At 31.3% G+C, this 14,079-nt stretch overlaps 1 protein-coding gene across 1 annotated transcript; it reads right to left on the bottom strand.

The window, feature by feature from the left end:
* Positions 1-1,490: 1,490 nt before the first annotated feature.
* LOC132737460 (uncharacterized) lies at positions 1,491-5,639 on the bottom strand. The gene is made up of 2 exons (XM_060724750.1): positions 5,420-5,639; positions 1,491-4,657 (listed from the first exon to the last, which is right to left on the bottom strand). Exon 2 carries the CDS (start codon positions 4,654-4,656, stop codon positions 2,554-2,556), a length of 2,103 nt encoding a protein of 700 aa, XP_060580733.1. The 5' UTR covers position 4,657; positions 5,420-5,639; the 3' UTR covers positions 1,491-2,553.
* Between the last annotated feature and the right edge of the window lie 8,440 nt (positions 5,640-14,079).

Genomic DNA, 14,079 nt, shown 5'->3' with positions numbered 1-14,079 from the left:
TTCAGCAGTTATTAATATATTAGATACAGTACAATGGCTAGTATAAATATCTATTTTTGAAAATGCATGTAAGACACTTTACCGCCATGTAGTCTTTCATGGTAAGTAAGTTATAATATCAGTTCTACATCCGATTCTTGTGGTTTGTTTACATATTTTACTAGGTCATGATATGAGTTAACCTTCGCTATTCTAAAAATAGATTCTGCTTCACCTGTTCTGATTTTTGGACAGGCGATTAGGAAGTACACATTAAACATGTAATTAATAAACCAGCGGATTGTAATGCAATACTTTTAGAAATGCTATACAATTGTAAGAAGCAAACAAGTTGAAAATTGAATTTAGTGTGAAGTTGAAAAGGACAACTAAACACTGTAGTGCTTAAGTGACATTTAAATTAAAATAAAAACGATGTGCTCTGGCCTCTACATCTTTACCTTGTAAATAAAAAAAATCTAAGAAATACACTATTAATTGCTGATGATTTTAACCAATTTTTTTTTAATGAGACATATCCAAGAGAAATAAAAATACAAATGACTTATATTTTATTGTCTGTATGCCCACTATGATATAACACGAAGCAATTCTAAATAGCATTCTCAAATGTATAATGTATTATGTTTGATGTTTATTTGCCTGGATTTATTCTAGAAATATTTCGTTTTTTTTTCTATTTACATATCATTTCTTAGAATCAATCGATAAGGACACTGATTTACAAGTTTGACCAGAGTTTTTAGGCATAAATTTCATTCTGTATTTAAGTGCTTGAAAGTAGAAAATCTTAATTATATCAATTTGGAACACAAAATATATTGCTGTACAAATCTCGAACTTGTATGGAACAAATTTTCTCTGTTATATACTTTGTGTTTTGTTTTTGTTTTGTTTTGTTTTTCTAAAAGAAGCCTTAATTAATGTCTCTCCGGTTGCATGTCCGTCTCATTCAGTGCTGCAGCACTTTGATTTATTTCTTTAGTTAGCCAAGAAAGGGTAACTACATGGTTCTTGTCAAACTTGACCTCTCTCTCTCACATTTATTGATCAGATTAACTTGTTCTTTCAAATTCAAGTCTTTCCATTTTACTTTTTCCATGATCAGATTTTTTAACAGACTGTGATAGCAATGATTGTAAGTGTCATTAGAATGCAAAATAAAGAAAGAATGACGTTTTTACAGTTTTTCAAGTAATAATAATAATAAAAATGATAATTCTTTTATTTCATGAAGGTAAAATATTAAAAAACACAGTCATGTCATATTTACAATATTGCCTTGCATTAAACAAGGTAAAAAACAATAAAATCCCAAATATGTAAACACATATATAAAAAAAACAACAACAAACATTAAAATCAACAGACACATGGATTCATCAGAATAATTCAAATTATTATAACAAGTAAATAGTTTTTCATTTTTCTTTTAAAACATATGAGAAGAAGATTCTTTACTACATGCTTTTCGATGGTTTATAGAAATATATCAGTGAAATAAAAACTGATAATTTCACTGTTTTAAGGGTCAAAATTGGCCTGGCCCCTAAGGGTCATTGGTTTTCCTTATATGTATATAGTAAAACCTTTAAAAAAAAAACTACTTTAAATAAAACCAAAGAGCTAGAGCTTAGATATTTAGCAATAAACATCTTCTAATGGGTGTTTACAAAGTTTGTTCGAATAAAAGCCTGCCCGAGGGGGTTAATGATTTTCTTTATTTGTATATAGTAAAAACTTAAAAAATCTTCTTCTAAAAGCTACTTAAAAGAGCTAGAGATTATATATTAAGCATGAAAAAATCTTCTTAGGGGTGTCTACCAAGTTTATTCAAATAAAAGCCCTTGGGTCAAAATTGGCCCCACCCAAGGGGGTAATTGATTATTCTCATATGATAAGTACATATCATTTCGAACTGTTGTTTTACCTTAGCAATAGAAATAATTATGGACTATTTCAGATACAATTATGAACTTTGTGATGGCCCTTAAATGATTTTAAATTTTCAAATTTTGTTCACTCCTGTTATACCACTGAAAATGTAAGGGATTAATCGCATACATGTGAACTCTCCCACTTTTAGCGGCAGACTCCCACTTTCTCCAGCCGTATTTTCAAAGATTTTACTTAAAATAAGGGTTTTTTTTTCTCAAATTAAAGAAATCTCCCTAGTTTTGATGTCAGAATTTCCTTCTTTGTTTATTGCAAATTCTAAAATCTCCCTCTTTTTGAAGAAAAATCTCCCACTTGATCATCAAAAAAAGTTTACATGTATGTAATCGGTACCCAAGTTCTTGTGCATATTACACAGGTTTTTAGGTTAAATAATTTTTGGTTGAGTTATGGCTATCATGAAGCAACACATGTGATCACTGATCATTCTTGTTTTGTTTTGGTAATATTATGTGAGAATAAAATGTAACTAAAACATTATGAAAGCACAAATTATATTATAATTATATTGACATTTGCATCAGTTTGACACACACAAGAGTTATAATTTTGATCAGTAGAAATACAAGTCTTAATACTGTCTGCTTTTGATCACATTTATTGGCCAGCCAATACCCCAGAAAGGAGTTTGCATATATGAAAGTTTGCTACATTGTTTCTTGCCCTTTGTTGAAGAGAAAGCAGGTAGCATTTTAATGCATTTTGAGGTCTGTTTTCTTGTTCCATACATTGTCCTAAAATGTTTAGAGCTGTTTCTCTATGTCCGAGGTTTACATCTGTTGCTATGGTTCTTATAAGTTTACCAAGTGCTTGTTGTTGATCTTGATGTCTTTGTAGATGACTGTAGATCTTGTATTGTAGGAAGTATAGGAAAGGTAGAGAATCAACTACAGCCCAGTCCATCCAAAAGTCTTCATACTGATCTCTGTGTATCATGTCATCTTGTGTAGATCTGAACATTTCATATTGTAGTTCATGAGGAACACAGTTGATCTCTTTCTGTATAAATCTGACACAAAATGCTGTAATATGTTTGATACAGTCCTCACTTTGTTCACCACATACCCTCTTGAATTCTGCTGTTACTGCTGGTGGAGGCTTATCCCAGCAGCTACAGATAGGTACAACAGGATAAGAGTAATATTGTTGTTCAGTGTGTCTCAGAATTAGTTCAGCTTTCTCCATATCTCCTGTACTGTAGAACACTGAAGCCAATTTAAGTCTGCTAGATGAGATATCTGAGTTTAAACCAGCTGATAACCAAACCAATGCTTGAGGTGACACTTGATTATTTTCACCAATGCTGGATGATGCCAGGATAGATCCATATGTGGTAAAAAGAAAAGGTGCTAGAAACTTGAATGCTGCCTGTACTAATCTATTACCATTAACGATGAAAGTAATAAATTTACCTATACAATTCTTCATTGCTCTAATGTTTTTTGTGTGTAAATGTCTTAAAACAAGATTATGAGTTATGCTTGTAATGTGTGCTGTGTTTAAATATTCTGAGGTCATATAAAATTCATGTATTGCAAGAGAAGATTGATAATAATATGCTCCATGTGGTACCATGTTCAGTTTAACTTGCAATCTATAGCCAAGATCATCAATATCAATTCTAAGTAACATTTGACCATCATTCTGTAAAAAATCACTTATATTTTTTGAAAGTTCATGTTTTTTTCCAGCTGTAAATTGCCCTGCCATCAAATTATTTTCTCCGATAATAAAATGTGAACAACGGTCATTCTGCACACAGCTATGTAATTCTAATAAGCAGTATGTTAAGCATATAAATAAATTGTTCTCTTTCCATATACTTGACTCTGTGTTTTCTATACAGTGTAATAGAACTGTTTTACACATGAAGCTTGATATGTTGATTTCCCCTTGAGGATTAAGGAAGGATTTAAGAATCATTTTCAATAATACATAGCACCTTATTTGTGTTATATTTAGATTGAACATAAGATGTTTTTCTGCCAGTGATGTAGATATTCTCCATTCAAGTTCAGGATATTCACTGACCTTACTTTCAGTTGGAACAACAAAACACCCAGTTCTGACTGCATATCTTCTCAAGTCTAGTGTTGGCCATCTGCCAATACCTTGTCTATCTAACCAACCTGATGCTGATTGAGGCCATGATTTACAAGGAAAAGCTGGCACATTGTCTCTATCACAGAATCCATCCTGTCCTTGTTCAGCAAGTGATGGTCCATGATCTACAGCACCCGGAATGATACCATTAAATTTTGTGTTTTTTAACAATATTCTTCCACTTCTATCAGTTATATGGTGTTCATCAGGAATGACAGTGACAGGAAGAGGTTCATCATGTCGGAGCAGTTGTAAGAAACAATAACCAGGGGTAGTGTTCTCATCCTGTATCATGAGGTAGTTTCTCTTGCCATGTTCCCACTCTGACCAGTCTTGTATTATATTGAAATCATGATTACAGTATAGTACATCAATGTCTGAATCAAGTCCTAAAGTAGTTGTACCTTCACTCTGACTCCCTAGATAATATTCAGTCATGTTTGTATCAGTTAACCTGTACATGATATTCCTCATAGTCTCTTTCAGCATTAAATGTCTTCTCCTTCTCATCACCATTCTTTCATTGACACCAATGTCATCTAAAACCTCTGATAAAGCCAATGATAGGTTTTCTCTGTAGTCAGGTTCTTGAAACATTCTGTAATATATTAATAAAAGGAAAAATTGTTGTAGTCACTCATTAAATTTATTTTGTCACATACTTCTACTTGTTTGTTATCTGCCCTATGTGGAAAAATAAGTATTGATATTGTGAAAATTTTAGGTAGATATCAATTAATAATAATAATAATAATAATAATAATAATAATAATAATAATAATAATAATAAAATGGTATTGTAAAGATTTGTTCCTTTTATCTACATGTATTTTTTTTTGATATTCTCCAAACTTAAATATTTGAATATTTATTTTTTAAATTTTATTGATGCAAATTTTTGCGAAAGGTTTCTGTAATGGTGGATTTTCTTCCACTATGTTTTGACTTAAAACTTTACTACTATAAATTCATAAAAAAACGTTATTTTTTTCCAAAAAGAAAAGAAAAGAAAAACAATTATAAAAGATATATAACTCACTTTTAATGCTTTGTTAATAGTAAATGTAATTATGTCCCTTACAATATTGTAAGCTTATTTGCATTCCTGAGAGTTACATTTATGATAATTATTTAAGGCTTTGATACATCAATATTATAGTTTAAAATTTTGATCAATTTTCAGTGTTTTTTATGTTTTTAAAAATTAACATTATATTAAATTGTAAGTTGACTTTGAAGACTCTTGAATCAAACACAATCTAAATTGATAATATAATATTAATATTGCATCAAATATTTTCTTAAATAATGTATTTATTAAAATGTAAAATTATGTGTTTAAAGATAAATTTAAACTTACTTTTAAAGTTGTATTTGACAGCATATGATCAGGATGTCTTTAAAATTATTGAAAAAAAATGTTTGACTTTCTGTTTGACAAAGTTGGAAATTCCTCTTTTGGAAGGGAAATAACTCACTTCCTCTTCCTGTTGTTATAGAATATAATTTGATTATTTCCCTTGTTTAAATTTGTTTTTGCTTATTTTAAGTGAAAAATTATAAAGGTATATAAAATAGTTATATGGCTATATCTCTTTTGATAAAATGTGTCATATATCTTTTAAGAATATGGTGATTTATTTTAATTGTACATTAATTTACATGCAATATTCTTTAAAAACATGTCTTAATAAATTCTGTTTTGAAGGATTTTTACTGTATAATATTATATAAACTTTATTCTGTATCACTAGAAATGATACAAAAACCTGACAAGAGTTTGAATAAATCATTTCATTTTAGACACAAGACATATACAAACCTATAGTCAGTGTACTTGTATGTTTTTCTACAACAACAACAACAACAACAATTACTTTTATTAATATCAGATTACAGACATGTAATAGCATGATTCATTTTGTTTAATATTGAAATATGGGTAAATAGATGGGGACAGATAAATACAAAGTTAATAAGTAAATAACATGTCAATCAATTTAACACAATATTTAAAACTATGTAGACCTTGTTAATATCATTATCTGTAATTTAAATGGTAAATAGGCACGTTGGGAGAATTGGGGTACGCACGGGTAAAGCGTGATAAGAAAACAAAATAATGTTACGAGAATTGGATCACGTGGAAATCGTGATCAGGAAAGGTATTTCATTGACTAGTGGATATGTTGGGAGAATTATACCACGAGAAAAACATAGTGGAAAACGTATGTCATTGACTGGGATATTTTAGAAACGGTAACAATAGATATTACATGCTACATGGTATTTAAGTGATAGAGAAAATAAATAAACATTAAATGACAATAGTAAATAAGTACGAACGATAGTGAACTGTATTATCAAAAATAAATAACAAAAAAACCGTCTGCTTGAGATTACAACGGCGAAAACAAACATGGATTTAAACATGCATATGATACCTGGGTAAGTGACTGAATAATAATATTCTCTAGGGACAAGTATTTCGGAAAAAAATTATTATCAAGTGTAAGAAAGTACTCAGATTATTAAGGACCACTAATGATTCTGCGGACATAAGTTCCCTAAATTTGATTACATTTGTCCTATTATAGAACCTTCTCGGAATATATTTCATTCTTTCATCAGTAAAAAAGGGACATTTAAGAAGATAGTGGAATTCGTCACCCACGTCATTTAGTGAACATAACATACACTTTCTGTCTTCATATGGTAGTGTACAATTTCGCCACCTGCCTGTTTCTACTGGCAATCTATGATTACCTGTTCTAAAATGGAATATTGTTAGTCTTTTATTTGGGGGTAATATATTTAAATATGGTTCAAATTTAATATCAGATTTAAATAACCTATAATTTGTTCCTTTCGAGGAGTTTGCTAAATTCTCGTTGAATTTCTGTATAAAAACTTGTCAAGTAATGTTCTTTTTATTAATTTACCTACGTTCTTTAAAGTGAAAATTTCTGGTTGATCCAATAGTTAGTATTTCCGGTAAAATCAAGAATATTTTTTACATAATTTAACCATTTGTAATTTATCTCTGAATTCAACATAAACTCATAACATTGCCTTGAAATTTTAGACTCACTGCCCATAAGAAGTTTACACCAATAATTTATTATTCTTGTTTTAATGACTATTTCAAGCGGATAACGACCTAGCTCACCATATAACATGTATAGGGGCGTACCTTTCTTGCTGTTTGTTATTTTGCGGAGGAAGTCGGTGTGAACCCTTTCGATTAAATCCAAATTTTCAAATCCCCATACTTCGCAGTTATATGTTAGTATAGGTACAATTGTTTGATTGAAAAGCTTTATCTGTACGTCAATTGGCAAGTCAATGTTAGCTATACGCATATATAGGATATGTAATGCCTTTTTAGCTTGAATTATTAACTGTTTTCGCGCTTTTAAAAAACTACCCGATGATGAAAAAAGAACGCCCAGATATTTATATTCTTTAACAATTTCTATTTTTTCGCCACTTAAGTTAAACATGTAATTTCCAGGTCTACTGGTTCCAAAAATAATGATCTTAGTCTTTTGCATATTAATTGTCAATTTCCATTGTTTACAATATTGGTGAAAATCATTTAACATGTTTTGAAAAGTTTTTTCGTCTTCACTTACAATAACAGTATCGTCTGCATATAATAGTACAAAAATTTTCAGATACACATCGATGCTTCCATGTTTTCGTTTAAGTTCTATTCCCGCGTTATTACTATTAAGATATTCTTCAAGGTCATTTAAATATATTGAAAAGAGAACGGGGGACAAATTTTCCCCTTGACGTACCCCACAACATGCTTTTGAAAAAGGGGGAAATATTACCGTTTAAAGATACACATGATTTAATATTTGCATACATATTGAAAATAACATTAAATAGTTTCCCGTTTATTCCGTTTTTAAGCAGTTTGTTCCATAATCCTACACGCCAAATTTTGTCAAAAGCGGCCGAAAAGTCTATGTAAGAACAAAACAATTTTTTCTTTTGTGATTTAAGGGTGTCAATGAGAAATTTAAGAGTAAAAATGTGGTCTGTGGTTGAAAACCCAGATCTGAAACCGGCCTGATTTTGTTTAAGGATATCTAATTTACTTAAGAAAGAGTTTATGCGTTCGTTTAATATGGCAGTGAATATTTTCCCAAGGCAACTTAATATTGTGATTGGACGATAATTTCCTGGGTCTAATTGTGAACCTTTTTTCTTGTAGATTGGCATTATAGTGCCGATAAGCCATTTTTCAGGTAAAATCCCAGTATCAAAAATTTTATTAAAAAATTTAATGTAAATTGGTGTCAAAATGGACTTAGTACTTTTAATATATTCATTATAGATGAAATCTTGCGGTGAAGCTGCTTTGGAATTATTGCATTTGTTTATCATTTTTAATATTTCAATTTCTGTAATGGGCTCGTTCAAAATACTGTCATCTATAGTTATATTTGGTTCCGCTTGATTAGTTTGTATACAATCATCATAATCGGGGTCGGAATTTACTTTTTTAAAGTGATTATAAAATTCATTGATATCTGGCGTAGTATTATTAGGACATGTATTATTCAAATTGTTCAAAATTTTCCAAAAATCTTTCGGTTTTTTAGAATGCATTTCTCTTAATTTACGTTCGTTTCGTGTTTTATGCTGACGTATATATGTATTCATTGTTTGTTTATAAAATCTAGCGGCACGATTTAGTTCTGATTTATATAGGTCATTCTTATGCAAGCTGTACATTTTTCGTGCGCGGTTATATTTACGTCTCGCTTTATTACATTGAGGCCCGAACCATTGGTTTGTTTTTTGTTTGTTAGATGTTTTATTTAAAAAATGATCATCGTTTAAAGGAGGTTTTGACGGAAAAGTCTTAAATGCCGAATGATTAAAGAGGTCTGCAATTTTTTCTGAAATTATGTTGATTTGAGTTTTTGATATTTCACCGTTTAGTTCATTTAAGGATAGTTCAATCGATTTGAGGTCTTTTTCATCTAAATTTAGGACAAACTCAGAAGAGAGGTTATTCCTCCATTTCGGCGGCTTTATAAACTGACTTGACGTTGTTTTATTATGATCCGTTTCTGTACTTTGGCTATCAAGACACGAAAAATGTATTTCGACTGTTAACAATGAATGTCCATCCGAAAATAATGCATCAACTTCTTTAACTTCAAAATCTGATAGAAAGGGAAACAAGTGAACTGAGCCTGCCATGTAATCTATAACGGAAGTATTTCTAAAAGTGAAGTTTCCCTTGTTTCGGTCTTTACCTACTCTACCATTTAATATGTATAAATTATTACATTTACATATATCAAGGAACTAATATGCCCGACAGCATTGTTTTTCGTGTCCATAGAAGTTCTTTTAAGCGGGACATTACATTTTTCGAGTATTTCGAAAGAGTTAAATACACTCATGAATTGTTCATCAAATTCGAACTGTTTTGATAAAAAATCATCTATAATGACAAAATCATCAGCGTAAGAGGTATGACATCTAAAGTGTATATAAATATCTGAAGTGTGTGTGTGTTTGGGTTTGTTTACCCTCGCCACCGGAAAGAGACCATATGGGCGAGCATATATACTTCATTTATAACCTTTTAAAAAGGGGGAGCTTAATTTTAAATTATTTATTGTTATATCCGTACATGTGTTTATGTGCATACCATATCCCCCATGACAGGGTAGTCTCTACGTACAACCTCTGCCATGGGAGGAAGATGGGGCAATCCCATACTAAGATTAAGAATTCTAAAATTAAATTATTAAAAAGCACTTATTTTAAAATTGGCCAAGACGTTTATAGAAGTTACCGTCTTTTATAACAGGTCTATCTAATATTTAGTATAACTAAAAAATTTTAAAATATTACCTATAATTGTAGAGTTCGCATACTTGCGAAGAAGGCATGTCAGGAACGTTTTCTGACCAATTCATTGTGGGCTGACTGTTATTTATGTTGGTTTCTATTTAAATGTTATAAACCGTATACATTGGGATGCATATAATTAATTACATGTTTGTAATTAGCAGAGTTTGTTTTAAATTTTGTAATTTTTGTAAGTTCTACCGAACACCCGCTTTATAAAGTTAATTTTGATTGGTTTAGAGAGGATTGCCTCCTTTGTTCTCATTGGCCGAAAATTCTCTGTTTACAAAATAAGGAGGTCAATCCGATTTTCTTGAAAATTCTGCAAGTTTTGTATTGACCTATTTCGACAAGTTTGTCGCGCGGACTGGATAGAAATTTTGCGGGTGCCCGTTGCATCCAATGTATACGTGTTTTTACCAACTTTATTTCAAAATTAAAACAAATATGATAGTTAAAATGTGGTGGAAACGGCCTTATCTATTTATCACTGTCTCATGGTCTATAAATTATTATGCATCTAGATATCACACATAATAATTAATCTTCTATTACTTAAACAATTCATAGAAGAATAAGAAAAAATCTAAGTCCCAAATATGGCTAATAATAATAACTTGGTTACCCATAATGTGATGAGATAGTCTTTATCTGAAGAAAAACACTTAAACCTTTTGTTATGATCTGCTTGAATGCTCTTAAGCTTGACACTTGATTTCACAAGGTGTCAACAACTGTTGTTATTTGGGTTATTGTATGAAAAAAGGTGAGAAAGTAAATTTTAGAGTGGTTTAATGGAGCTTTCAGCACATTTATTTTGTGAAGAATTAATTTCTTATTTGACAGGTGAATTATATTTATCATTTAATAACTAATATTCAAATCAGACCAAATAGAATTTAATGTTAAATTTCTCAGAAATATATTTAGATCAGATTATATATTATAACATACTTTTATATTGTTAATATACATATTGTTTGTTCATATAACATGACTAAAATAGACCATGGTCATAAAGTATGTAAGCAATAAGAATATTCACAATTAAGACCACCCCGCAATTAAGACCACTTTGGACCAGTCCCGATGGTGGTCTTAATTGAGGGTTTTACTGTATTGGTAAAAACTTAAAAAATCTACTGTTAAAAAACCCCTAAAAGCTAGAGTTTAGATATTAAGCATGAATTACCTTTCTAGTGTCTTCCAAGTTTGTTCAAATAAAAGCCCTGGAGACAAAATTGGCCCTGCCCAGAGGGGGGGGGGGGGGGGGGTCATTGTTTTTCCCTATATGTGTATAGTAAAAACTTAAAAAATCTTCTTAGAGCTAGAGCTTAGATATTTATCATGAAACATCTCCAACATCGACCATTAGTTTGTTCAAATAAAAGCCCCTTGGTTAAAATTGACCTTGGCTCCGGGGGCCTTTATACAGGTGAGCAATTTCAGGGCCATCATGGCCCTCTTGTTTTTTGTTCCAAGCGGCCAAAAACAGTAAATTTCCTTGGTTAAAACAAACTGTTATAATTGAAATATTGGGATGAGCTCAATCAGTACCTAAATACAGCTATCCAATAATTATTCAATCGAGTGGTTGCACAGGTAGGTCTTCAGGTAATAAATATTTTGGTAAAATGTTGTCACAAATTGTTTGAATTAAATACATGTACAGATTATGCAAATAAACTGTGAAACTTTCATCTACAATATTTCAAATACATGTACATGTAGTGTAACGTAAGGCAGATTGTTACTTAAGTACCTAATTTAATTACAGCCTCAAAGTGAAATAAAGATTTTGTTTTTAAAACAATTTCCCTATTCATCTTGCCTGAGAGACTTTTCTTACAGAGTGATAAGAAGCTCTAAAAATGAATCAAAGTGCTGAAAGCACTGCAGTTGGGACGTACTTGAAGGATCAAAATTACCTTTTTTTACTATTTCGGGGGTAGATGCGTGAAGGGTCTTGCCAGATGATCAATATAAAGTGCACAATTCAGTAAATGAACAATAGTTGATACAATTACTCTATGACACACATGTTCAAATATAATATTTAGGTTACATGTACGTGTAGGTCCACCACAAACCAATATTGGCCCTTTTTGACAAGATCAACAAGTGAAATAAGAGCTACCAGAGAAAACTGCAAGCTCGACTATTTTAACACATGTCATAATAAAGGGAGACAAAGCTATGACAAAATAATTAATTGTGATATAAATATATTAAATTTTCTGCATCAGTATCCAGAAAACACTCAAATGGTCATTTTTTTTGCATCACATTCTGCATCAGTATCCAGAAAACACTCAAATGGTCATTTTTTTTGCATCACATTATATGAATGTGGCCATGTCATTAGAACTTATGATGGCTTTTGATCACTGCACTTCTCATGCAAATCTCTTTCACTGTACGAAGTTACATGTATAATCATATTCCTTCAATAGTTTAATCCTCTCTATGAACAAGTATCATGAAACAATATCAACGAAGATAATTCAAAAACTAAGTACTGTAGAATTTTGGTTATTTGACAAGCACTTCTGCTTACTAGTCTCTACAACTGTATTTAGTTTAGGTGAGATATCACTGAAAACATTTACTCCAGACAACCAATATTTTAAATGTTGATGTATTACAAGAGATGATAATTGTAAAATTAAGCTAGGAAAAATTATGGTTCTTTGAAAATACATTTCCTTTCACTTGAATGTTTTCGCTGTGTAAAATTTTAATAAAATTCCATCAACTCTTTTTCCAGTATTTTTCTGGACAAGCATAATTAGGTACATGTATTATAAAGGGAGATAATAAAAAAACTAAGGAATGCAGTAATGGTTGTTTGACACTTTGGCAAATTCGAGTCTGTACAACTAGGTGTAGTTTCAGTGATAGTTTGGAATAAGCAATTTTAACTTAAGGGAGATAATTAAAACATGAAGTAAGGTAGAGTTATGTTTCTTGAACACTGCACTTTCTCTCAAAAGTCTCTATCACTTTGTGAAGTTTACATAAAATCCCTTCAATACGTATATAGTTGTATTCATATTCCGGACAAGAGTGTGAAGGACGGATATGTCTTCCTAAGGTTTTTTAACCAGGTTTTCCGAAGGAAAAGTCTGGTTATTAGATTGAGGTATGTCGGCGGGCGGGCGGGCGGATGGGCGGGCGGGCGTAAACAATTTCTTCTGTGCGCAACTCCTCCTACATTTTTCAACGGATTTTGACCAAACTTTCACAGAAGCTTTGTCATCAAGTGACCTGGCGCATATTGTCGGGGTTTTGTGATTGGATAATATTTGACCTAATTATGGCCCTTTGTTTTTTTTCCTTTATAGTGAATACTATTTCTTCTGTGCCCAACTGTTCCTACATTTCTCAATGGATTTTGACCAAACTTTCACAGAGGCTTTGTCATCATGTGCCCTGGCGCATATTGTCGGGGTTTTGTGATTGGATAATATTTGACCTAATTATGGCCCTTTGTTTTTTTTTCCCAATATAGGATATATAGTGAACAATTTTCTGTGCGCAACTCCTCCTACATTTCTCAACGGAATTTGACCAAACTTTCACAGAGGCTTTGTCATCAAGTGCCTTAGGGCATATATTGTCAGGGTTTTGTGATTGTATAATATTTGACCTAATTATGGCCCTTTGTCTTTTTTCCTTATACAGATTATATAGTGAACAATTTTTACCATGCGCAACTTCTCCTACATTTCTCAACAGATTTTGACCAAACTTTCACAGAGGCTTTGTCATCAAGTGCCCTGGCGCACATTATCGGGGTTTTGTGATTGGATAATATTTGACCTAATAATGGCCCTTTGTTATTTTCCCTTATACAGAATATATAGTGAAAAATATTTTCTGTGCTGAACTCCTACATTCTCAACGGATTTTGTTCAAACTTTCACAATAGCTTTGTCATCCAGTGCCCTGGCGCATATTGTCGGGGTTTTGTGATTGTATAATTTTTTATTTAATTATGGCCCTTTGTTTTTTTTCCTTATACAGAATATAATTATAGTGAACACTTCCTCTGTGGCAATTCCTCCTACATTATTCATGTTTTACATTGCACATAGTTACATTGTTTGTTGCTTGTATTTGTATTTCAAATACAAC

Source organism: Ruditapes philippinarum, unplaced genomic scaffold, assembly GCF_026571515.1.
Source record: "Ruditapes philippinarum isolate M1 unplaced genomic scaffold, ASM2657151v2 ctg3162_1_1_1_1, whole genome shotgun sequence".
Lineage (NCBI taxonomy): Eukaryota > Metazoa > Mollusca > Bivalvia > Venerida > Veneridae > Ruditapes > Ruditapes philippinarum.
Note: the sequence above shows the minus strand (reverse complement) of the source record. Positions and strands in the feature narration are given on the sequence as shown.

Excerpts from the sequence above, each read along its gene's own strand:
- LOC132737460 (XM_060724750.1), bottom strand. The coding sequence starts at position 4,656 with ATGTTTCAAGAACCTGACTACAGAGAAAACCTATCATTGGCTTTATCA.